General features: G+C 39.4%; 2 protein-coding genes across 2 annotated transcripts; both read left to right on the top strand.

Annotated features, from left to right (window-relative positions):
• LOC117381080 (protein Shroom2) lies at positions 1–20,863 on the top strand. The gene is made up of 11 exons (XM_055228743.1): positions 1–138; positions 1,051–1,199; positions 9,418–9,531; positions 10,274–12,137; positions 12,909–12,961; positions 15,124–15,426; positions 16,222–16,440; positions 17,069–17,341; positions 18,554–18,725; positions 19,606–19,878; positions 20,561–20,863. The coding sequence occupies exons 1-11, from the start codon at positions 1–3 to the stop codon at positions 20,831–20,833; spliced, it is 3,831 nt and encodes a 1,276-aa protein (XP_055084718.1). The 3' UTR covers positions 20,834–20,863.
• A 2,641-nt stretch (positions 20,864–23,504) lies between these two features.
• LOC117383583 (claudin-34-like) lies at positions 23,505–25,507 on the top strand. The gene is made up of 2 exons (XM_033980787.2): positions 23,505–23,579; positions 24,528–25,507. The coding sequence occupies exon 2, from the start codon at positions 24,528–24,530 to the stop codon at positions 25,212–25,214; it is 687 nt and encodes a 228-aa protein (XP_033836678.1). The 5' UTR covers positions 23,505–23,579; the 3' UTR covers positions 25,215–25,507.
• Positions 25,508–27,029: the final 1,522 nt, after the last annotated feature.

The raw sequence follows: 27,029 nt of genomic DNA, 5'->3' as shown, positions 1-27,029 counted from the left end.
ATGGCACAGAGCGGCCTGGGACAGAGCAGCTCGGTGGGGGGAGAGCGGCTCGTGGAGGTCCAGCTCAGAGGAAAAGCTCCATGGGGCTTCACTCTGAGAGGGGGAACAGAGCACAAGGAGCCACTGGTCATCACCAAGGTCTGAAGGGGGAATAGATAAAGGTGGATTGTGTAACTTTTCTGCTTGTCTCCATGGAGATGTTATAGCTTTGCCTGGAATTTTCTGCAGCATGGCATTACAAATATAATTGAATAATTGCAAGTTATATTAGTTCAATCTCTGTAGTACTGTAGAAGAATACTCCAGGCAAATCAATAAAATCTCCATGGTGACAAGCAGGTGGCAGACGTCCCTGGTGAAAAGTTACATACTTCTCCTTTAAAATGTACAAGTCGTGGGCTAATACAAAATTATGCAACATAATCTATTATCAGCCATTTTCCTTGAAACTGGAACTGTTTGGGTTATGATAGGAAGGGCATTTGGCATAAAATCAGATCAAACTGATTCTCCATGCAGTGTGTCGACATCTGTTCTATTATTTACAAGACGATTCCAATAATTCTCCTAATGAGTGGTACTATCTCAGAATATAATTTACATGTGCAATCTTTAATGCAAACTGCAATGACCCTAAACCAGAGGAGGTAGAGAAGCCAAAATTTGTACTCAAGGAAGAGTAATGCTACTTCAAGATAATATTACTCAAGTAAAAGTAACATAAAAGTTAACGTAAAGCTTTTGCCACTTGTAGATCTACTCATAGTGGGAAGACTAACCACAACTTTTACTCGAGTAAGAATACTGTTACACTGTACAATAAATTACTCAAATAAGACTACAAGTATGCTGCTAAAGAAGTATTCTGAAAGGTACAGTTTTCTCAAAAAGTTCTCAGATAAATGTAACCTAGTACTACCCACCTCTGCCCTAAATCGGGACTAAATCAGGTTCAACCCTGGAGTTTAAACCAGATCTAAACCAGGACTGCACAGAGACTAAACTATTGTACGCTTATTTATTTATTTATTTCTGTCTTTGTGTTGCAAGGTGGAGGAGGGAAGTTGTGCAGCTGCTGTGCGTCTGCAGGTCGGGGATGAACTGGTGGGAGTGAACTCAGTCATTCTATGTGGGTCTAGACAGGAGGCCATCTCTCTGGTCAAGAGCTCTCACAAGACTTTGGCCCTGGTCCTACGAAGGTAAAAACTCTTAACCCAAACTCAGACAAATGCTTAGCTCAACCCTTAGTTATTCTACATTAACACAGTGTGCCAGATCAGGAGGGCAGGACAGTTCTTATCTGCCCTCGTACAGTTTGTGTGTCCTCTTCTGACACTTCTGCAGTCATGTTGTTATTGAAATATTGATATTGTTAATGAAGATAAGATATATTTTTTTGGTTTTGTTAAAGTTTTATTTCAAACATCAAAACAGCTGTTGTAGAATAAATTGTTGTAGTAGAGGTGAAGAGAAGAGGCATGATGCTGGAGTTTATTTACATCAGAAATTTATTTACATCAATACAGGGCCCAGGACCTGGAGACATGAACGCCAAGACATTATGACATAATTGTGTTGTCTATTCCAGTCTGAGTATTATACCTCTGATGACGTAGGCCAAGATAACTGAGCTGGCTGTGAGAGCCCTCAGTGCAGCACAGACATGAATTTTCACCAAGGATAAAAAAATCACGTGTTCATTTGTACATTAGGCATCTTCTTCTTGGACATTAATATTGAACATTAATATTGCAAAATTATATTATTATATTATATATTATTTATATTATTTCATTAACCTTTTCTATATTGTCATCATTTATCATAACTTTTTGCTCTGGTGTGATTTTGTGGTTCCTGAATAGCATATATTTTCTTTAGTTTTACTTATATTTACTGTTCAATATGTGTTAGAAAGAACAATATTTTTCAGGCTCAATAAGTATCTTCTTTGTAGAATTCGGGAACTTTTTCTAATTTTCATGTTGTAACAAGGTTATATGACATTTGAGCTGTAGATCATTAACGTCTGTGACACATTATAAATATATAATAATATAAATAGATCTAACTACTAAAGTATTTCATTGTGCTGTTTATTCATTGCTGATCTATTTTTTGGAAGTGACATAAAGTACTTTAAATGTTACTGTTTATCATGATATATTGCACTTCAGAATGTGTTGTGACAGGCCTATTTTCAATATCATGCAGCACTCAATCAAAACAAAACAAAAAAGTAAAAACTATATCAGTGCAGCATTCTGTGGATCCAGTATAATTACAGAGACAGAGGGTAAATCTCTGTCAAACTTGTGAAATCTAATGAGATAAACATTCAAACTTGTGAAATCTAATGAGATAAACATATAAAGCCTTCTGTGCAGAGTCTTATCTGAGCGTTGTTATCAGACCCTCAGAGGGCCCCTCGCTCCCACTGCTCTCTGTCTCTAACAAAAGCCACTTTTGTGCCTTTGAGCCAAGTGTTAGCACAGCACAGATAAACCAGACAGCAGCCTGGACACATGCACTAGCTATTATCACATATGGACCTGCAACAGCCAACCTGAGTCTGTGAGGGGAGCTGCCCTTTCATTTGGTGCCATTCAGAATACAGTTACTTTGCTAAAATCAAAGGAAGACATTGCGATTTTTTTATTACAATTTTGTTTTCCCTAATTAGTGACAAATAAATACATAACAAACAGTGCAACAAACATAAAGCTGTTTTAATCCCATGTCATGCTTTTTACACTATAATTTAATAAACTCAACATATTCAGAATACAATACTTGGACCAATGCACCAGTATTGTGTAACTGGTGACATCGCCTGCTTGTCTCCATGGAGATGAAGTTTAATGCCATACTGCGAAATATTTTAGGTATAGCAAAACACCTTAATGGAAACAAGCAAGTGGTGGGCTGTCCAGAAAAGTTACATAATGCACCTTTAATTACCAAATCAGCAGATGACTATTTCAATTATCAATAAGCTTGTATTATTTTTCAGCCCTAACCTGAGCAGCAAAATGTATTTCCCTATATTATGTGAATTTGAGTTGTAGGCTATTCTTCATTCAAGCATTAAAAACTACAAATTGTAAGCATTTCTTGACCTATATTTAAGTTTTCTCCCTGTTCCATCTCCGTCGTCCATCTTTGTTTGTAGTCCACGGCTTACTTTGTAGTCCATCTCGTACTCTGGTCCTTTACTACAGTTACTACGATGATCTGGACCTGGCTGCACTTGTCCCTTTGCAGCAAATGGCAACACGGACTTAAACTCTGAATCCAATTACAAGCTTCACAAGTGCATGCTCAGCTTTACTGCTCACCTCCACTCCATAGGGGGAGCCACTCACTTTAAACTACAATCTCTCCTTTAAATACTCAAATCTGTTAACATTCTACTATATAATATCGCTTTACACACTTATAACCTTTTGCATCAGAAAAAGACTAAACCATTTTGAATAGTGATTTTTGAGTTATTGTGGTGTTAAAGGCAGCTTTTCCCCCTCTGAAAAACCAAAGTGGTATGTTCCATGTTGCCTAGGTGAGTTGACAGTGCTTAGTGGGATATCAGAAGGGTCCATTGTTTCCCAAAGCTATTAGTGGTCGCTCCAGGCGCTTTTTCAATCTCCCTGTCCCTCTTTTGGAGATGTTTGGATTTGAAACTTAACTTTTTCTGTCAGGTATGTCCACATTCACTTTTATAACTTTAACTAGGTCACTGAATGGATGTACTTAAAGGTTGAGTTGGAGGTTTGTAATTATGATCTGAAATCTAAATTGATAATACTTTGAGGTGTAAATATATAAAGGAGTGCTTCTGTAGTTTTAGTTGTAATTGTAATAGTGTTGTTACACTACAAAAATTTCTGTTCTGATACAGCTCAAGATCATTCTAAAGATATTCAGAAAAGGTTCATTTCTGTCCTTTTTTTTAGTATCTATACTTGCTCAGATGAGTATCTAGTTTTGACGCTAGTTTTAGTGTTTAATTTTTGGTACTTTTGACAACCCTAAAAAGTAAACCATTTGTTTAATTAACTGCAATAAGGTTCTTTCTTAAGTTGCATTAAAGGTCTTACATTTAATCAAATTTCTAGTATGGTGCAAGGTTCATTTAAACATGTTGTTTTTACATTTTTACATGCCAGCGTTGGTAACTACGGTATTACAGACTTGTTTTGTTGGTGCCTTTTGTCTGGCTTAAATTGCTTTATCCAGGTCACATATAGTTATTTCTGATGTCAGGATAAAGTGAAGTAAATTTTATATATATATTTATATATATATTTGGAGAACACAGAAGCACCATTGTAGTAAGGATTGATTTACCTTAGCCTAGATTTTTGTTACAGGTTATACCTACTGCACTGAGCCTGTGGTATAAGTTTAAGGATATTGTATACACACACTAGCACTGTTTTTTAATGTATATGGATTTATATACTATACTATGTGTTTTGTTAGTTTTTTTGTTTGTATTGTATTTTGAACAGGGCACCCATGAAAAAGAGAGTCCAAGTGCTCTCATTGGGTTCCCCTGTATAAATAAAGAAAACAGAAGAAAGGATATTGTGATCTTTAAGAGGTTTGCAATAGCTAGAAATATTTCAAGGTTAAGCATTTTTAGTAAGAAGCATAAGGTTTAACGTTGTAATATCAAAAGTCTTAAAGTCAACATGAAGAAATTTGTATTAACACTAGTCTTTCAATTTTTATATATCTTTTTAATTTAACTTTGTGGTTTGATTGGACATATAATAGTCACTCAATTATTGGGTTGGACAATCCTATTTGAGCAGTGGTGGAAGGTAACAAAATAAAATGAGTGTACTTGTGTACTTAAGTAGAATTTTTAGGTATCTGTACTTTTTACATTTTACAGTGGCTGTATTCCACTTTTACTTCATTACATTTGAGAGCAGGTATCTGTTCTTCTGTATCTCTACTACACTACATTTTTGAACTGGACTGAAAAGTAAAAAGTGCGTTTCATATGATTTGGGAGGTGATTTTGACCATGTTCATGATAACATCCTGAATAAAGTTTTCAAGTTTTACTTGAGTAACAAAATTTAGTCCTTCATCCACCACTGTATTTGAGGCATACAACTGCAGCGATTAACTAGACTAATTCTGACTTGCCAATTATTAAAATGTATTTTGACAATCGTCATTATCTGACTATAACACATTCTAAAGACCTTTTATAGAAAATCAAAATGGCAAAATAGAACGCAGAGTTTCTGATTCGCAATAACACACTATCTATCATGAAGCCTTCAGTCACCATCACTATTTGCTCACTACAGTTAAAATAATCGTTCCGTCAACCCAGTATTGTCCATTATCAGTTTGTTTTAATTCCACAAACTCCTCCACAGAGATATGTTTATGAGCACCTGTTGCTTGTGCCAGTGTTTTTGCCATAGGAGACAGAGAGTTGCCGAGAGAGGGAAAGAGAGGAGGGGAGGGGGAGTAGTTTTTGGGAGTTCATGTTAATCCCAGAGCTGTGATGACGCCTGCACTTTCCTTTGTTTCTCATGTGAGTTCACTGTCTGGCCCTCAGTGTCTGGACTCCAGTGCAGAAAGGAATGAATGAATCAGCTATAAAACAGAGAGGAGATGGAAGGGGGGGGGGGGGGGGGGGGCACAGGGACAGGTGCAGACAGGAGTGAGGTGTCCAGGGGAGGGAAAGGTGAAAGGTCATAAACAGAGTGATTAGATGTCATGTTTATAGTTTCTGATTGGCAAGGAAAACTATGCAAAAAAGCAAAATAACATGGCAAAGATGAAGAAACATTCAAATCTGTCAATTGGACAAAAACTTGTAGGAGTGATATGACTTTTTCTGTTACTATGGATCATACCTGAATGACTGAAGGATTACACAGATAACGTGGCAAAGACAAAAATGAAAAGATTTATTTATTCTGAAAATCACTGTACTTTGTTCTGCAAGTACAACAGTTACTCTAAAAATCCATTGATTAACCAACACCAAGTATTTTTGATGATCAGATAGATTACACCTAGGACCCTGGCCCCACCCCTGACTCCACAAGCCCCACCCCCTGGGCTAAATCCCATTGTAATCCTCACACGTTTGGACTATTTTAGACCAGGACAATGAGTTCTGATCTGAGTGAGTCCAGTGAACACACACGAAACTGGAGAGCTCCTTTAAACCATAGACTACCGTATATACAGTCCATGGTTTAAACAGGGCGGGTCCAGGTCAGTCTGTGCAGCTCTGAGGGAGGAGAGGGTCATTTGAGTGGATAGCTGAAGTCAGTTTACATTATGAAAACTAAAGAGAAGAAAACTAAGTAAGGAAAGTAAAAACAATTAACTTCATATAAATATAACCTGAAGCAGTGGTTCTCAAAGTGTGGTACGGGTACTTCTGCTGGTAAGCCAGATCAATTCTAGCTTTTTAAAATGTATATAATTTCTTAGCTTTCTTTCTGTTAGTTTATATTTAACTACTACTACTAGTAGTATTACTTAACTTCTACTTAACCTGATTGAGCCCTATTTTGGACTAGGAATGGGACAATAAACATTAATATTGCTTATTGTCTGTGGTACATTTTGTGATATCTGCGACAAACCTGATCTCCGTTATATCACCAAACTGTGCAGAAAAAGCTACACATCCATTATGTTCTTTTGTATATCACGGCTGTTTAAACACTCAATTATTCATAATAAGAAATGATTAATGTATTTATAAATAACATTTTTACACAGCAATTTTAAATACCACGATATTATTGTTAATCACAATTATTTTGGTCATAATCATTGTGACAGATTTCAATATCACTTTGTTTGGACCTGGTTTAGTTCTAGTTTGGACCTGTAATAGACCTGATTTGGTTGTACTTGGTGATAATGTTGTGGAACTAATGATTCATTGATCATTGCTTGATTAAGTTGTTGTTGTGGCAGACCTACATATGTTGCTTGTTTGACAGTAGCTCCTGAGGTGAGGTATCTCTGAGAAAGCTGGGTCAGAGTTTAGTGTTTAAGTTTCTTCTGTTGAATCAAACCTGGTTCATGTTGCTCTTTTGCAGATCTATGACAGAGCAGCACAAAAGCTAACGTTAGCATGTCCATTGTCCACGCGCCAAGAACCTATCTAAGTACACACAGGAGGACGTCATGGCCTAACACTTCAGGAGACAAGAATACTACAGAAATATTACTAAGAACTTCATTGATGCAAATTCCAATAGAGTCCATGATACATTACGTAACCAGATACAGGCTTATCTCTAAAAAGGGTCTTAAAAGTTCACTAACTTGTATTATTATATAGAATAACAAAATGCATTTCGATTTTAATGTTCACAAAACCCTTAATATTAGAACACAATTGATTTATGAATTGAAATAATGTTTTAACAGATTCATCCTTATTGCAGAAGTCAGCATGTGTATAACTTAACTATTTATAGCAAATCAACATTGTTTAACACAATGCAGCATCTTGTGTTGATATGTGTATTATTATTATGTAAGTCTGCCACGATATAATGCCGTATGATATGTTAAGTTCAGCCCTTTAGTTATTTTTAGTTGTAATGTACACCCATCACAACCAGATAAAACCACACTGTAGTTTAGCTAAGAGAAATTCCTCTGCAAAGAACAAAATATACTGTATTTATATTCAGAAACTTTGTACTGTAGTTTAGAACTCCACAAACATGTTCTGAAATGCATGGGATTCTTGGGTTAGTTTAACAATTCAGATTTCAGTCTTCTCTCAGTCGCAAAGCTAAACGTAATTTGATTTTTTGGAAAAATGTAAAGCATCACTGCCCCATCACTGAGTTAGTATTAGTAGGCTGAACTTTGAAATAATTGTTCATTATAAGGCAAACCTTTAGAGTCTTCCCCTCTCCAGTGTAACAGAGAGACCTGTGGGAGTTCTGTTTGTGTTAAAGGATAAACCAGGAAAAAGGCTGCCAAATTCCTTTAGAGAGGAATGAACCGTCTACTGTCCGAGAGGCTACCACTACTACTACTACTATTACTACTACTACTACTGCAGCAACTACATCCTCTGCTGTTACTACTAATACTACTACTAACTTCTCATACTAATTATGAATCTGAAAAAATAAATAAACTTGAATTGGAATTGGCTTGATTAATTGTCATTTTGTTCTACCAATATATTGTGCGATTATAAGTGTTGGTAAATACTGTTAGCTGTAAAAGTATAAGTCACAATAGCAGCAATAGTAGTAGTAAATAAACTATGAAAAAAAACATTGACCTAAATCAGGACTGCCCTGTTTCTTATAAACTGCTTAAACAGGACAAACCTAAAGTAGATGACTAAACCCAATCTCTCAAACCCTCCTGTTTGTGGAAAAATAAAGCATTTTTTTGTCCCCATCATTCACTGTTTGCCCCCCTTTCTCCCGCTGCGTCGTGCCCCCTACAGGACTAAAACATGGTGGACATAGCATCTCGAGCCACGATGCCGTCTGAGTCTGAGGTGCACGTGGCTCGCAACTTTCTCACCAAGATTTTACGAAGTTCCATGAGGTATTTCCCTCAGTGGTAGATCAGTGAAAATATCGGTGCATATGTAATTTTGTATGTGTTTAGAGTAGATGTGGTTGTTGTACGAGTCTTTTACATTTTACACATTTGGTCCACATACAGTAGAAATGGCACCCAAAACATGCACAGTAGTCAAATCCTCCAGTTACTTCCAACCAAGATCCTGGCTCAGACCTCTGCTCCTGACAGGTTTAAACACAGTAATATTAATATATGCACAAAGGAGGATGATAGTCCAAAACATGCATAACAGGTCAAGTCCTCCAGCTAAAGTCGTCCTGACCAAGACTAGCTCAAGATTTGGAGATGGGCCACTGACAGGTTTTACCCAGAGACACTAAAGGATGGGTCAAATGCAGAGGACACGTTGCCCTACAGGCATCAGAGTCAAATGTTTGTTGACCATTTCACATCTTAAATATTATTGCCAACACAGTCTTTCTGTCCCATAAGGTTCTACTGTCTATGTTTACAATGTAAATTAAGAGAAAGTAGTGTAGTCATTTCTACAGGCCTTGAAATGTATTTTTCAATGCTAACTCAACATGTCTCTGTTTACCATGCTTTCAAGGAGGAATCGATTCAAAGGGTATGTAAGAGTAAGAGTTGATCAAAATCAAATCCAAATGGTTAACTGAAAAATAACAAGTGCAGAAACATCACTTAAACATTTGATAGATATATTAGAAATGTATTTTGCTTAATAAAAACATTGATTTGGACATTATTTTGAAGGCCATATACTGCCCACCTCTGGCTATGTTGTCAGTACAATGAATAGAACAGTGTGAGTTATATGGGGTTGTTGTTGTATTGCAGGAAGCATGGCTCAGGGTCGCGACCTCACTCCTGGCACTCGTCGAAGCTGACAGAAGAGGAGACTTCTGGGAAACAGGCCTCCGCTCCGGTGTGGCAGCTCAAACATGACGCCAGGTACAACACTGGAACAAACCCTTCAGATCAGATGACTACAAACGCTTTTACACCAGGGAAAGTACGGCAGTGCTGTGCATAGAGCATCAAAGGCACATAAAGGGCACATATAGAAAACCTATTGTGTATTTTATCCAAAAGGTAACAATTTTTATACTAATAAAAGTATTTGTTTGTAGAGTAGACATTTATAACACTCAACAAATGAACACAGGTACGACAATTATTATTTTTCCCTATAAAAAAGACAAGCTTGAAAAGGGCACTAGAGGGACAAAAGGTCTTAAGCCCCCTTAATCTGCTGGTGACACTTAACCTACAATTTGATTTTAAAACTATTTGATTTTAATTTCATACATGTCAAATATTATCTATCCATCTGTTTGTATTTCTGAAGAGCTGAGCGATATGGTGATTAAAAAAATGAATTGTGATCTCTTTTTTGTGATATCATCACATTATGATTCAGTACTTTTCTTTTTAGGACTAAACCAGGATTTATCCAGGGACTAAACCAGGGACTAAGCCAGGGACTCAACCAGAGACTAAACAGGGACATATATTCAAAGATTTACATGAATCATTGTGATAAAATTGAAATACTGAAGGAGGACCGGGAGAATGTTTTTAGCACACCGCCCATCATTATTTCTATCTATCTGTCTGTCTGTTTATTTCATTTAATCAGGCTTTTCTAGTATTAACATAAGCATTTATACTATACTGTGTTTCTTGTTTTTAGGCCCAAATCCTCCTCTCCATCTCCAGATGAGCAGGTCCAGCGTCAGTCATTAACCTCTGCTCTGAGCTCAGCGAAACCTATGGAGCGACTGGAATACTCTTCACACCCTTTAACCCCGATGAAATACTCAGCCAATTCTGACAGCCCCAACAACAAACAAGACCCAGCTCTCAGCTGTCTGACAAACCCCAATGTCCACGATCCTCCATTCAGAAAGGGAACCAGCTCCGAAAACATCTTCTTCAAGGGGCTTCACCAGGACAGAGGGCGTTTTTTGGGCAACGGTGGCTGGGAGGGGACACAATACCAACCCATGTCTCGTCTGTCTGTGGGTGGAAGATCAAATGTCGCCCCTGTTTGGCAAATCCCAGAAAAGAAGAAATCGCAGTCCCCTCCTCCGCCTCCTCCTCCACTCAGAAGTGACAGTTTCGCCGCAACTAAAGTTTTTCCATTTTCAGACAGTCCGCAAAAATCTCAAAATCGATCCATGGAGCATTTGATTGATAATAATCTAAAAAATCAGCAGGATAAGTCAGAGTTAAGAAGAAGTTTGAATCCATTACCTATTAATAAAGATTCGCTACATCCCAGTTCAGCTGCAGATTCTAGTTACAAACAGTTACAGCCGAACAAACTATTTTCCCTTTCGAGTATTGACGTCAGACAGTTTGGTCCTCAGCCGGTTCACCAAAGACAGTACAGTGATGAAAGCCCGTTATATTTAAACACAAGAACTGTCCCGAACGCTAAAAGTCAAAGTGTAGCGAGCTATTATCGCAGCCTGCAGGATCTACCCAACAACGGCCGCAAAAATCATCGAAGCGCCACACTGAACTCACCTGCGATTCAAAATATTGGGAAATTTTACCGTCCTGCACAAGATCTGCACAAGTCGCATTGGTTAAGCAGTAATGAATCAGGTTTGCAAATGGACTTTAAGGCAAAAGCGTTGTACAATCTACCTCCGGAACGAAATGAACAGTTACAGTTTGATAAACAAGATGTTGTGAGGAATCATGAGGAAAGTGATTTGAAAAAGCAACTTGAGGTAAACAGACAGCAAGACCCATGGGTGCCACAAGAGGACCATCGGATAACACCCCAAAAAACACCTCTTCTGCATTCGCTAGCACAGGAAAACCGCTCTTTAGCATCTTTAGCCAGCCAGGGGCCTAACGACGCTACAGCGAGCGGGAAAATTAGCCGCCGCAGTGACCGTTATGCCACAACTCTACGAAACGAAATCCAACAAAAACGTGCACAACTGCAAAAAAGCCGGAGCGCTGCCACTTTGTCCTGTGAAGTGGAGGAAGAGGAGGAGGAGAGTGAAGATTGGAAAACCACGGGAACGTCCAATACTTACAAGGATCATCTAAAAGAAGCACAAGCTAGAGTTTTACAAGCTACTTCATTTCAGAGACGAGATTTAGAACCAATGACCAGTGTCAAACCGAATGGGAGAGTACGAGGCAGAAAGCGCTTACCTTTAGCCAAGAGAACGCATTCTTTTTCTGAGCCTGATAAGATGGACAAGGTCGGAGTGGAAGGAGGGCATCCGACACAATCTTTTGAACGCAAGAAATTTACTGAAACAAAACCAGCTTTTTCTAAACCAGTAGCAAAACTCAGTGCAAGTCAGAGCAATGATGGCACAGGGACAGAGAATGAAAACAGTCAAATCCAGTCCGAGCTGCAGAGGTTGGGGACGTTCGCAGAGTACCAGGCCACGTGGAACAAACAGAAAAAAGAAACTAAAACTCAAGGCAGATATCACTCAGCAGAGAATATTCTAGACACAGACGACAAATCTGTGTGTGTCCATGAACGATCCAGGTCCTCCCCATCTGCAGACTTTCACTCAACAGTAAGTTGCTCCTGTCTGCTCCTGTCTGCTCTTTCCTGCTCCTCTCTGTTCCTGGCTGCTCTGTCCTGCTCTTCTTCGCTCCCATCTCCTCCTGCCTGCTCCTGTCTGCTCTTTCCTGTTCCTGTCTGCTCCTGTCTGCTCCTGTATTCTCCTGTCTGCTCTTTCCTGCTCCTGTCTGCTCTTTCCCGCTCCTGTCTGCTCCTTCCTGCTCCTGTCTGCTCTTTCCCGCTCCTGTCTGCTCCTTCCTGCTCCTTTCTGCTCCTTCCTGCTCCTGTCTGCTCCTGTCTCCTCCTGCCTGCTCCTGCCTGCTCCTGTCTCCTCCTGCCTGCTCCTGTCTACTCTTTCCTGTTCCTGTCTGCTCCTGTCTCCTCCTGCCTGCTCCTGCCTGCTCCTGTCTCCTCCTGCCTGCTCCTGTCTACTCTTTCCTGTTCCTGTCTGCTCCTGTCTGCTCCTGCCTGCTCCTTTCTTCTCCCGTCTGCTTTTTCCTGCTCCTATCTGCTCTTTCCTGCTCCTGTCTGCTCCTGTCTTCTCCTGTCTGCTCTTTCCTGTTCCTGTCTGCTCCTGCCTGCTCCTGTCTTCTCCTGTCTGCTCTTTCCTGCTCCTGTCTGCTCCTGTCTGCTCCTGCCTGCTCCTGTCTGCTCCTGCCTGCTCCTATCTGCTCTTTCCTGCTCCTGTCTGCTCCTGCCTGCTCCTCTGGCTCTGCTCTTCTGGCTCTGCTCTTTTCTGCTCCTTTTTTAAAATGCATTTTTCATTTTGTTTTGTTTTTTTCAGAGTAATCCTTCACCATGGAGGGACAATCCAATCCAACAGAGCAGCCAGACCAGGTAACAGAAGAACACAACTGCAAAAAATATATTTAGGAAAAACTAAAAGCATGTTGTTTGCATAGCATGTTTAGCTCCCTGCCCTCCACATATTTTGTCTTGGCCTTTCTGACTTTTCATTCCTGTCACTAAAATGTAGTATGTATTTTGTTGGTGCCATATTCGAAACTTGTCTTGTCTCCGGATCGTATCGCGTCGTATCGCGTCACTGTTACACCCAAAAGTACAAAAATGCGCCTAGTTTTTGAGATTTACGACTGAAGTGGAGGGATCGATTACAGCAGACAATGAGCGCTGATCTGTGGCCTACATGATTTGGATTTCTGGAGCCAAACAGAAAGGAATCCTAGACATTTGCTTTTGTGTAAAATTAAATCTATTATGCAAAATCAACTTATCAGACGATTCTTTCTCATTTATCCTGTGAAATTGTATTTAGAGTAATTCATGAATGTTTACTTCATCTTTACTTTCCTGTATTCAAAACGTCATTGTGTGGTTCTACCCGTTTTCACTGTCACCCGTATATGCCCATTGCTCTGTACTTAGTCCCTTCTCCAATTTTATTTTCTTAATTGATGATATGCCTAGGATTCGGCAGCATCGCGAAGTCATTTTAGTACAAATGAAAAAAATCTGCTGCTTGCTGGTGTGATGTGCAGTTATCTATAGGAGGGGCAGCATGTGACGCTTTGTTGTGATGACGTTTATGGCGATGTCGGTTCCCATTGGACACCGTCATTTTCTAACGTGGAGGACATCGGATTTCTTTCTTTATTCAATTTAATTAGATCAATATTGTGATTTAAAATGTCGAAATTATGAACATAATGATTCACGGGGTTCATAAATTATAACTATAGTAGACAAAAGTACAATACCTATTCCTTAATGCTTTACTACTGAACATTTCTCCTTGCACCCTCTATTGGCTTTTTGGAGAAACAAACTTAAGGACTCAATAAATAAATAAACAGTTAAAAATATAGGAGCATACAAAATATGAATGCTGAGATATACTGACAAGACTGTCACAGTGTTGATGTAAATGTATTTTATTGGAGAGTGGAGAGTGGTTATCTGTCCCGAGCAGCTGTGCAGGAAACATGGAGAAGACAATAGATGAGTGGCTTAAAGAGATAATGGACAAACCCACATGTTTGAATAAGGTTAAATGCCAAATGGCTGTCTTTGGTCTTATAAAAACAGACAATGCGTAAACTACTGCATATTGGACATGTTTATATTAGTAATTGAAAATAGTGACGATTTATCAGAATAACTGTTGCTAAACAACTACTGAAATAATCACTGACTATTTTAAAACTCGTCAACTGAACAATACACACAATTTTATTTTATTTAAAGGTTAACTTTGTAACCTTTCTGTTGGAGGGTCTGCATCTGCTTGTCTCCATGGAATTGTACCGTAATTGATATCTGGAACTTTCCACAGTGTGGCATTAAGCTTATCTATCTCTATGAAGACAAGCAGGTGCCCCACAACAGGCCAAGTTACGGGTCAGATCTTTCACTATAAAACACATGTAATGGAATAAATGTTAGATATATTTAATGCCATACTGTGGAATCTTCCAGGCAGAGCAGTAACTCTCCCTCTGTGGAGCTCAACAGTCCCACCCACTTCAAAGTCAGCTACGGTGCCGGGAGTAAATTTTCCATAAACTCTTAAAATTATCATTTTAAGAGTTCAAAGGCATTGTGGAGGCTAACCAGCTACATGCTATCTAATATTCATAACATGGTTGTTAAGTAAGCACATTTAAAATGGAAGATTCTGAGAGATACTTTAATAACTTGGTGGTTTATAAAGTTTCAGTGTATGTTCTAACTAAAGTGGTCATTAATTGCAACATAGCTGATTAACCCTGAGCTTTCACACTTTCAATATACATTTTTTTTTTTTTTTTTGGAAAGTCTATGAGAAAAATGAATGCGAAATTTACTTCCGGAACCAGGTGTGGGTGGTCACTGTTGAGCTCCATGGAGACAAGCAGGTGGTAGACCCTCCACCAGAAAATTTATAGTATGTTCCATTGACCTCCACTGCTTATTTCCTAGATGTAAATAGAACATAATCAGGGAAATACTTGAGGTTTTTATGTCCTCTATGTCATTTTATTTTGTTCATATTTCTGCAGAGAGGAACCAGAGACTGCGGTTGAACCTCCAGACCACAGCCCACAGCCACCACCCTCCATGCCCAGGAACGAGTGCCCTTTCCTGGACGACCACAACCGCCGCTGCCTCAGTCCGAACCCTGGAGCTCCAGCAACTCTTTTAGCTCCAGAAACCACATCCTTAAAGCCAGAGCCTACCCAACCAGAACCAGAGGGAGACAGCGCTTTGCCCGTCTCGCCTGACCCAAACACTAGCTCTCCACAGCTGTGTCCGGCCAGGATCACCGACAGACCTCCAGCCGAGTGCGCTGAAGGCTCCCCCAGGTAAGAGGCTTATGCTGGGGCAGCGTTATGTAAAGCTCCCACACAAGAGGCTTTGGAGAGGAGGATGTAAACAAGGGCACGGGAGACTTCTGTACCAGGCAAACAAGTTTTCATGTTTTTTTTATTATGACTTCCTTTGATGGGATAGTAACTGCAGAGACAATTTACACAGATAGAAGGCATTTTTCTGACAGTTTAAATCTTCATTTAACAAAAAAATTGTAAATTGTTGTCTTTTATTTTTAGTCTAAAAATAAAATCATGGTTGCTAGGTTACAGTTATGAAATCACCTCTATATATATGTCACTGTTACCTGTGTCCAGCCAGGAAGTAAAATTATAAAACAAAAAAAGAAAAATTGGTTAATACAATAATTGGTTAAAATACAATGTTCTGAAATGTGGCTTTTATGTGTTTGTTTTTAAACATAAATGCAAATTAAAAGAAAGGGAAAGGGATGTTTCTATAATATGTTTTAGTTATTTGTGATATTTTGAACTATTTTGTTTTCTGGGCATTAGAATTAGAGTTACTAATTGGTTAATAGCTTCTATGGATATATGGAATTAACTTGCTGCATATGTAATTTTTCTCTGCAGTTAGACAGGAAAATGTATTTGCACAAACAAGAATATAGAGTAAGAATAATAAGAATAATAAAGTGATTTCTCTGCACTTGGCCATACCTTCTTGTCAATGCCCAAAAATACTGAGATTTACATTTTTGTTAATATTGCCCGTCCCTGATCAAAAGACATATTTTTAGAAATTTTTTATGATCTGTGTCTCCTCAGATTGGAGTGTGAGTCTGCTGTGATAAATTTGAGCCCTGTGAGGAAAGTCCCAGTGAGAATCCTCCACTCAGAGACAGGCCCTGAGCGCTGCCTCCTGCCACAGAACAGTGCACCGTCTTTGGGCAACACTGGCTGCTCTGCACCCTCTCCCACCAGTGCCTTCACCCCACTCCCAAAACAAGACAGTCCACAGCCATCACAGACCTCACATGTAACGGGGTAAGTGTAGGCCAAATTAATATTTCATATATAGGTTTGTGGAACTAATCTCATCTTGATGAGGTTCAAAATTTGTGGATCATACGTTTGGATATTTCTTTTAAAAACAGTGAATCTTGAACCTGGCTCACGTAGATGATTGATATGTGTAGAACTTCAGTTCTAAACATCATTCTGGAAAAGTTGAAACGTTATAATAAAAATCAAATTAAACTTTATTTAAATCCAGCTGAGAGAAAAGCACTGACATCTTTCCCTCCACAATGCAAGTGCTTCCTCTGCACGATTTTCACAAACTAAAAAATATCCTGAAGTACTTCCTTCAGCATCTCCATGTTTGTTTTGGTTTATTTGGGCGCTTCACTTTTGGCTCCGCCCAAACCATAACATTGCTCTGTGATTGGTCTGAACCCTTGTTTAACCAGGCAATCGCACCAGTGGGAGCTGGGTCAGATGGCTTTTCGAGAGTTTGTAATTCATAAATTTTATGAGAATTCTTCTTGCTGGCTTAGTGAATTATATAGGACCCTGCCCTCCATCTGAAATTAAAAACATTATTATTATTTGTGCTATAATGTTTGTTTATCACTCTAAATCTATGGCATTAAAATGTTACAAATTTGCCCAGGCCGGACGCCCTGGAGCCCACTTACCTGGAGCCCACTCCCTTGTGCCCCTCGGACACCCACACCGCAGAGGATCTGAAGAGGGCGGAGCTAGTGCGTGACATCATGGACAAAGACCGGTCTCTGGCTGAAGTCCTGGATCAGAGTGGCCGCAGAACCACCATGGATCTGATGGAGGGACTATACCCAGCCGAGGAGGGGGTCCTGGGGGGCAGCACACAGAGGCGCAGGGCCTCCACCTCCAGAGCTCCAGCCTCTCCACGGAACAATGACAGGTGGACCTGGCATTTATTATGGAATATAGAAATCTGAACTTTAAACTAATCCAAGAATCACACGGGTTTGTGGAGGTCTAAGCTACAGGGTTAGCAGCTACAATGTCCTAATCTTCTCATGGTATAGACATGACTTAATCCTAACAATTTCAGTTTGTTTGTTTAGATCAGGCGTGTCAAACACATTTTCACCAAGGGCCACATCAGCAAAATGGCTGCTCTCAAAGGGCCAGAAGTAAAATAAATGTAACTACTTTTTAAATTTGTTAACTGTTTCTATATTTATTACTTATTCAAGTTACAAATTTTGCATATGCGTTTGCAAAGATGTTAAAATATGGCTGTGTAACTGCATATCTTCTGATAAAACAACATTTTAATTTACCCTGTCGAGGGCCACATAAAATGATGTGGAGGGCCACATTTGGCCTGTGGGCCTTGAGTTTGACACATGTGGTTTAGATTATAGTTAGACTTAGTTTAGTTCCAATTCCAAGCCCTAATTTGGTAACTTAATATTGATTTAGTCCTGCATTTATCACTACAAATTATAACATTTAACGCCACATTATAGAAAATGCTACCATTCATCACTGCCCTCTAGTGCTCATAACAGAGACTACATACATATGACTCAGTATTAAAAGATTTAAGATTTTCATTTAAAATTTCATAAACATGACCTATCTGTGTACCCAGATATGAGGTAAACATGTTCAAATCAAATATAGCTTTACTGATAACTGTTATACTGATTTATTCTTCATTACAAAAACATTAGAGATGGTGGCCAGGTTTATATTATAATTTAGTGTTTTGGTTCTCAAGACAATTATGCGATCACAAAGCAGAATGAGTCTCACATGAGTCTCTCATGCCCCAGAACAGTGTGGGGCATGAGAGACAGTTTAAATGCTGAAATCCAGTTGGTTTAAACCTAAAATGCTTCTCTGATCTGAATGGTCACTACCTAAACCCCAGCACCCGCAGCCACTCATGAATCAGAATGCCTCTGCAGCTCAGCGAGTGAATTCTGGAGGTTCTTTCACATGAGGCCTGTCCATTTACTGACAATGAGACAAACCTGGATGTGTCTCTATCTGCAGGTTGAGGCTCTGGCAACACAGTTTCAGTTGTGACTGTAGCACCTTTATTAAACAGTAAGATTGCAGAACACATACAGTTCTTTTAAGTGTTTTCTGTTGGTTTCAGGAGAGAGGAGGAGAGTTCGTCTCTCTCGGCCTCTGCGTGTCTTGTCCCCAGTTCTTCTTATTATAACACATCTGCACCTAAAGCTGAGTTGCTCATCAAAATGAAGGACATGAGACAGGAGCTGGAGCAGGACTCAGAGGACGAACTGGACACAGACCTGGCCAGCAAAAAGGTACAAAACTCACCACAACTCTGTGAAAATATCTGTACACTCTGTAGGGACACAATGCCAGAACAGTGTAGATATATTATACATAGACGTTAGTATGCCTGATGATGATGACTATGATAGAGAAAGTTATACTGGACAAAGTGATATTTAAATGCTGGTTTGGGGGCTCTGAGGAGGTAGGGACTGGAAGAGACATGAGGTGTGATTACCTATAACTGTCACTATAACATATTTTGAAGCATGATATATATTGCTACAGAGAAATATTGGTATAAATTATAATATTGAAACTATTTTATGCCACTGATACAATAACAATAATGCCATAATTATAGTAACCATTTTTTACTAGACGGTATCATTCAAAAGACCTGAGCTGCAACCAATAAACAGTGGAGTGAAGAAATATTTAGGCATAGAAGTTAATTATTCAACTCTTTTCAGCTCACATCTAAAAAAAAACCCTAAAATCTCCCCTGTGTAACTTTTCTAATGGTGCACCTTAAAGCTGAATTACACAACTTTTTTCTGACAAATGAGTAAAGTAAATTTTTCCCTACAAGTGCATTTTAAAAGCAGAACCACTACAAGAAGTTTTTATCTAATTAGAACACATTTTATGCATTTGAATACCAGTCATGTGCCAAAGGCATTGGGAGAGATACGAAAAAGTTAGATTGATGTTTACCTACTTCCTCCTTTCACAGTTTGAAAATCAGGTACCTCAGATTTAACCTAAAACAGGCACATAGGTTTTACATAAAAAACAGTCCAGCTAGATACTCCCCTGGACACTGGCTCAGATCTGGTTCAGTTTTACCCTGACACACTTCCATGTAGAGTTGTACATTTTGAAGTGTCATCTGCTGTTGTTCTCCAGTTAGAGCTGATCTGGAGTCTGGCGCGTAAACTGGAGGTGCTTCGTGACGCCCGGGAATCTCTTCAGGAGGATGTGGAGCAGAATGAGGCTTTGGGCAGAGAGGTGGAGGCGACGGTGCAGAGGAGCTGTCGACCCAATCAGCTTGAGCGCTTCCGGATGTTTGTGGGAGACCTGGACAAAGTGGTGTCTCTGCTCCTGTCTCTGTCTGGACGCCTGGCCCGAGTGGAGAACGCTCTGAACAGTTTGGAGGAGGATGCGCCCAACAACGAGAAGGTAGCAGTGAAAAATGTCATTCCCCATTTCATTTAGATAGTTTTAAATATAACATTAAGAGGCAGCGAAGTAAGTAAAAGTAACAAACATTCAGTGTCACAGAACGACAATACGAAGATATCCCCAAAAAAGATATTGATTCACAGGGATCAGGCCATGATTTGGTTTTCATCACCACATGGACCAGCTCTAGTACAGGCGCATTGAGTTACAGAGGGCTGCTACGTGTGAGGCTCAGGATTACTGTAGAGTTATAGAGTAGAGTTAAATGTTCTACAACCAGATACTAATGTGTCACAGCTGCCATGAGTCAGACTGACAGAAACCACCAGCAATCACTACCATCTTAGCCACTGCCATCAAAACCAAGGCTAAAGGCCAAGGCTCGTCTGGACTGGTCTAAACTAGGGACTACGCCAATAGTCAGGACTTTAGCAGGACTAAGCCATGCCTAAAGCAGGACTTATATAGGCTGAATACATACAGTTCTAAACCAGGACTAATCCAGACCTAATGGACCTGAACAGTGACCACCACCCCTGGCTCCGGAAGTAAATTCCTCATTCATTTTTCCCATAGACTTTCTGAAAAAAAAAAAAAATTAAAAGTTTGTATGTTTGCATATGACTAATTACCACAATATCTATAATTTTATTTAAAATCTGTTTTCCTCATGTCTCAGCACACCCTGACGGAGAAGCGTTCGCTCCTGATGAGGCAGCACGAAGATGCCAAAGAGCTGAAGGAGAACCTAGACCGCAGGGAGAGGCTGGTGTCTGTCGTCATGGAGACGCACCTCGACCCCGAGAGCCTTGACGACTACCGCCATTTTGTGAAGATGAAGTCTGCGCTTATCATCGAACAGCGCCGCCTAGAGGACAAGATCAAACTGGGAGAGGAGCAGCTCAAGTGTCTGTTGGACAGTCTGCCACTGGAGCAGAGGCCACTGCTGTGAAGAACAGACTCAGAGGGACAGAGAAAGTGAAACTGGACTAAAACTTCTCTGAGAGTTTCATCGAGTTATAATGATGTCCTGATAAACCTCAGAGACCCTCCACAGTACTGTTTAGTCTCATTCACATATTTGTCTCAGCTAAGGTTGTCAAAAGTATCGAAAATCAGATACTAATTGGTACTAAAACCAGTATCCTAAAAAGATACTCAATTTGGCATATTGACACTTAAAAAATCCCATATTCATGAATAAATGTGACCTTTTTTGAACAGTTTTAGATCTTGAACTTTATAAACACCAGTTTAGAGCCACACAGTAACTTATAGAAAGCACTATTATTTTGTGCTGACAGTGACGTTCTATATTATTGTCTAAATTGTTGTTCTTCTAAATTGTTCTTTTTTCATTTTGTGGTATCGAAATTGGGATCAAGCCTTGAAATTTCAAAAATCATGACACTATTTTTTTGTCACAGTCACTGCATTCACGTTCTGATCTAGGGCTGCAGGCGACTCAAGAAATTATTTGATTGACGAAAGTCTTGTCCTGTGAATCAGTCAGTTGACTAAAAATAGGTGTGGCATTAGCAAAAGCTTAAAACTCAAATCTCAGTGATCCGACTATATTTGGCCCAAAATGCACTGGCAAGATAACAGTACGAGTAAACTGAGTAAAAAGGCAGAATACATTCATTCACCTCCGTCTGACTCTTTCTCCTTTCTGGTGTTGAGCATCATAATTAATAAATAATAAATACATCCTTTACAGTCCTAATAAAATATGTAGTTGAATAATATACAATTTGGTCGACTAAGACTCCATCGATTGATTCAGACTAAACGACTATAGGTTTACAGCTTGATTTCCTCATTTCTGTTGCCTTCACAACAAAGCATTTATTAGTGTCATGTTGCTTTTGTTTTGAAGATTTGTGGATTTGACTTGACTTAAAGGGGCATTATGTAACTTTTCTAGGGAAGGCCACCTACTTGTCTCCATGGAGATGTTATTGCTTTGCCCAGAATGTTTCGCATTATCTTGCGTTTCTTTCATTACGGATATTTTTATTGCTCAAAAATACATTGAAAAACATGCAGCAGGGTCTCCTCTCCACAGATCTGTCCTGTAACTTGCTCTAGTGAAATTGCCTGCTTGTCACCATGGAGATGGATAAGTTTAATACTAGACTCTGGGACATTTCAGGTAAAGCAACATCTCCATGGAGACAAGCAGGTGCCTACCTAAACTATATTATTTAAGTATATTCTTATATCCAACCAAATAGTAACTTATAAATACTAAATCTATTGTAATGTATAATGTATTGTAAATACTACACTTCTTATTCTCCTCCAGTGACTGAAGTGAAATGTGTAATCTTATTGTTTGAAGATGTTTTATAGTAACTTATTTTAGCCTTTGGAAGTATTTAACCCTGAGATGAGACATGTGAACATATGAAGAGCAGCCTGAGAGTTTAAGAGGAGAGGCATGAGGCTGGAGTAAAGTTTATTTACATCAGTACAGGACCCAGCACCTGGAGACATGAACCCTCTACACATTGTGATAGTGTCGTCCACTGTTCAGTTTAGTACAGTCCAGTCTCGCTATGCTTCCGTTGTAGGGAGTATTATACCTCTGATGACGCAGGCTAAGACAGCAGGGACTGAGCTGGCAGTAAGTGCAGTTGATACAGCACCCAAATGGAATTTTCTCTCTCAAACTGTATTACTGTAAACATGTACTATGTAAAGGACTGTCTTATACTTTTAACTTTTGGATTTTGATGTGAGAATCTGAATTACAAATATTATTCCTGACCAATTTTTGATGTTTGCATACTGGTTCCATTAAAAAATCTAATTGTAAAAGATTATTTTTTTTAAAATATGTATATATAGTTATAAATAATTATATATTATGTATGTTTACTATGCATGGATTATATTCTCTTTCCTTCTTAGTCCTGGTTTAGATGTAGGTTAGACCAGATCTAGTCCCTCATTCAGTGCCTGGTTTAGTCCTGGTTTGGTCCTGGTTTAGTCCCCGATTTAGTCTTGGTTTGGTCCTAGTTTAGTCCTTGATTTAGTCATGGTTTGGTCCTGGTTTAGTGCCTTGTTTAGTCCTAGTTTGATCCTGGTTTAGTCCCTGGTTTAGTCCCTGGTTTAGTCCCTGGTTTAGTCCCTGGTTTGGTCCCTGGTTTGGTCCTGGTTTAGTCCTTCAATCCTGGTTAGTCCTGGTTTAGTCCTAGGTTGCCTTCTGGTTTAGACCTTGGCGAGTTCTAAACCAGAAGGCAACCTGGGGTTTAGTCCTTGTCTGGGGGTTGTTGAGTCCTGGTTTAGACCTTGTTTACAGCACTTTCAGTCTTAGTTTAGCTCCTGCTTTAGATCAGTTTTAGTCCTGGTTTAGCCTCCTTTTCAGTCCTAGTTTAGTCTTGGTTTAGTCTTTCAATCCTGGTTAGTCCTGGTTTAGATCTGGATTAGACCAGATTTTGTCCTATATCCTGTAAGTCAATGTTCACCTGTGATACTGTTCCATGAGAACATTTTACTTTGAATAATATGGTCAAAAAGTATGACCAAACAACAGTAGTTGGGGCCATTCACGATCATAAAACATCAATGATTTACTCCAGTTTATGAGGAAACGCCTCAGCTTCAGGAAAGGAAATGTCTTGTTTAATTCGATAAAAGTATTTCTCATACTGGAGAATGACCCAGAATACAACGGATACCACTGCTAAAAGGTAGGTCAATGCAGGACTAAACCAGGACTAAACCAGGTCTAATCAGGAATAAAATGAGACCTAAAGAGCATTGAACAAGGAAGGACTGAACCACAACCAAGGACTAAACCAGGTCTATAAAGGGTCTAAAAGAGGACTTGAATTGGGTTAATGAGGGATGAAAAAAGATGGATGAAACCAGAACTGAACAAGGACTAAACAAGGGCTAAATTTGAATTAAAACAAACTAAACATGGACTCAACTATGACTAAATCAGGTCTATGAACGGTCTAATAGAGGACTTGAATTGCATTAACAAGGCATGGCCAAGGATGGACTAAACCAGGAATAAACCCGGACTAAGCTGGGACATGAGCAGGTCCTTGATGAATCCTTGGTTTTGTCCCTGGGGCTTGTTTAGTCCTGGTTTGGTCGTAGTTTACCCTCAGGCTTACACCTTGGTGAAAATCTGGGTTTAGTTCCTGTTAGGTTCTGGTTAAGTCCTGCTTTAGATCTGTTTTAGTCCTGGTTTTCACCCCTTTTCAGTTTAGTCCTTCATTAAGTCCTGGTTTAGTCTTAGTTTTCCCTCTGTTTTAGACCTTGGTGAGTCCTTGTTTTAGTCCCTGTTCAGGGCTTGTTTAATCCAGGTTTAGTCCTGATTTAGTCCTTCGATCCTGGTTTAGTCATGATTTAGTCCTTCCTCAGTCCAGGTTTAGTCCTGTTTTTTTTTTTTCCTTCTTTGGTCCTGGTTTAGTCCTGGTTAAATCTTGTTTTAGTTCTGGTTTAGTCCTTCCTCAGTCCTGGTTTAGTCCTGGTTAAATCTTGATTTAGTCCTGGTTTAGTCCTGGTTAAATCTTGATTTAGTCCTGGTTTAGTCATTCCTCAGTCCTGGTTTAGTCCTGGTTTAGTCCTTCTTCAGCTCTGTTTAGTCCTTCCTCAGTCCAGGTCTTCCTCTGCTCCACCTCCAGATGCCGTACCTCGCCCACTCAGTTCATGCCCAGCTCGGCGCCCTCCCTCTGGGATTGGTGGGTTGGACTCTGCTGGCTGTGTCCGTGGGCCTGGTTCAGTGGCGTGTCTGGATCCTCTCGTTCTTCTCAACTGAGCCCTCTGGAGTGGCATGGATTGGGATCTGGAGAGCCTGTTTTTATTCCCAAGAACAAGCGTCCCCTGGCCTTCTGATCATGCACTGCTCTTCCATCAACTTACAAGATTCCTTCACCCCTCCAGAAATTGCTACAGCTCAAATTTCAATGTTTTTATCTTTAGGATTTGGAATTTTGGGATTCGTATGTGGAATTTATGCTTTACGGAATGCCTTTTTTGGGATAAAATCACTCACACAATGCGCATTTTGCCTTGGAGGAACGCTAACACTTCTGGCGGCAATTTTGGCTCTAATTCCTCTTCTTTGGAACCTCGCTGCAGTGTTGCGCAATCAGCCGATACAATTCCCGGATGAGTTCAAACTCCCAGAAACTCCGAAGGCGCAGCAGGTGGGCGGGGCAGTGTGGGCGGGGCTGCTGGGCGTGGTACTCTTGGCCATCACGGCGATAATAGACATTTCCTACAAATTACCGAAAGAAGAAATGAGAAGTTTACGAAAGAGACAAGGCAGAAATAACCCCGCCTTTGAGTTTGATGACGTCTGGCTTTAAGATTGTAGACCCGCCCACAAAAACTCTGAGCCAATCAAAGCACTTAAAGCTTTTCAATAGACTTCCTGTTTATAGGTCTATTAAATGAAGAGTTTACTGAGTTTACTGTATCTATAAAGCAAAAGGCGTCTGAAAAATGACCCACAACAGCAAAGAAACAAGACGTTACTGAGTTCTCTATAAAGATACACACACTTTTGCGGTTGAGGGTCCGCTACATGCTTGTCTCCATGGAGATGCTTTTTTCTGTTCAAAATGTAATGTGATCTAACTTGTATTTATTCAATTGCTCCCTTCAAAGTTGAGACGTGAAGACAATTTGAACTGAAATTAAAGGTCTTGTGTCTTGTGAAACTGCATGGACTAAAAATACAGAGAAGCACTTTCGGATTATCACCTGATGATGTCACAAGGTGGGAGCAAGCAGTGAAGGAGAGATGGACTGCAGGATTGCTCAAATATGTATAAGAGAAGCAAATCACAACTCCATGTACGTTTTACGGAGATAAAGCTAAAAAAAAAAAAAAAGGGCACTATGTATGATTTTAGCTGATGGGTCTGAAACTTTCTATTCCCCATGGAGATACAGTATTGTTTCTTTGCCCTGAATGTTCCACAGAATGACATTAAACTTATTATCATGCAGGTGATTCTATCCAGCCAGCTATTATTGCCAGTAAATACTCCTGTAACTGAACAAATAAAAGATAAACATTTATAACATACTGTGGAATATTACAGGCAAAGCAATAACAATAAAGTGACTGAGCCTCCACAAGAAAAGTTACATAGTGCATCTTTAAGAAAAAAGTCAACCAAGAAGATTTATCTGAAGAGGAGTAAAATACTGTCCAATGTAATAAAGCTATGGCGCCCCCAAGATGTGGAGCGACACAGTGCAGTCTAAAAGAGAGAGGTTTACAAGTAAAAACAAGTACTTTAAAAAATAACCAACTAGAATCTGTGTTGTGTCTGTAATTTCATTTTAAAAGGTTTACTGTGTAACATTTCCTACTTGTTTCTATGGAGATGATATTTATTTTTCTTCATTATTTCACAATATTTCAACTGATCTATCTTGTATTTATTTAACAGTTCAGTCTGAATAATACCTCATTTTCAGTCTTTACATTTTGTCAATGCTTTTGGGTTTGCCTTTTATGAATAAAATGAATAAATAATAGTAAGCAGAAAGTCTATTGATACTTTGCAGTGACATCACACTGGGGGTGCACAGCATTTATATCTATGGTGGAATGTTCAGCAGTTACCACGGTGAGCAAACACAGCTGAAAAAAGTTTAAAATTGTCTGAAAACTCAAGAAAAAGTAGAAAACCTCCTGAAAACACATTTTCAGGAGGTTGTGATCAGTCCGAGTGTTCATGGTCCTGTTTAGGAGTTTGATTTTACACAAAAAGGTGAGAACGGCAAATTTTACGTGTGAGGGACTTTCTGGACAGAATGTTTTAAAATAAAGCTCAGATTAAAGTCTAACAGAGCTTCAGACAGAGCAGTGCGTACAGCTAGCAGTATGTCGATGAGGACCATACCATTAAAAAAAACACTACAAACGTGTTGTGTTGTTTTGCATATTTTATTCCAAAAGAACAAACAGCTCTTTAGTTTCAAACCATCTGCACCAACACATGCACAGGTCAGAGTTCAAAACAAAATCATTTCATCTGCAAATAAATGAAAGTTACTGTTTCACTCTATTTAAATATTATTGGAGATGTTTAGACTTAAAACAAGCTCTTATTATACTGTTAAAGACTACGACCTTTTAGAACATTTTATCCATTAATGAATTGGAT

The sequence above is a fragment of the Periophthalmus magnuspinnatus genome, chromosome 2 (genome assembly GCF_009829125.3).
Source record: "Periophthalmus magnuspinnatus isolate fPerMag1 chromosome 2, fPerMag1.2.pri, whole genome shotgun sequence".
NCBI lineage: Eukaryota > Metazoa > Chordata > Actinopteri > Gobiiformes > Gobiidae > Periophthalmus > Periophthalmus magnuspinnatus.
The sequence above is the reverse complement of the archived record's forward strand: the minus strand, read 5'-3'. Positions and strand labels throughout refer to the sequence as shown.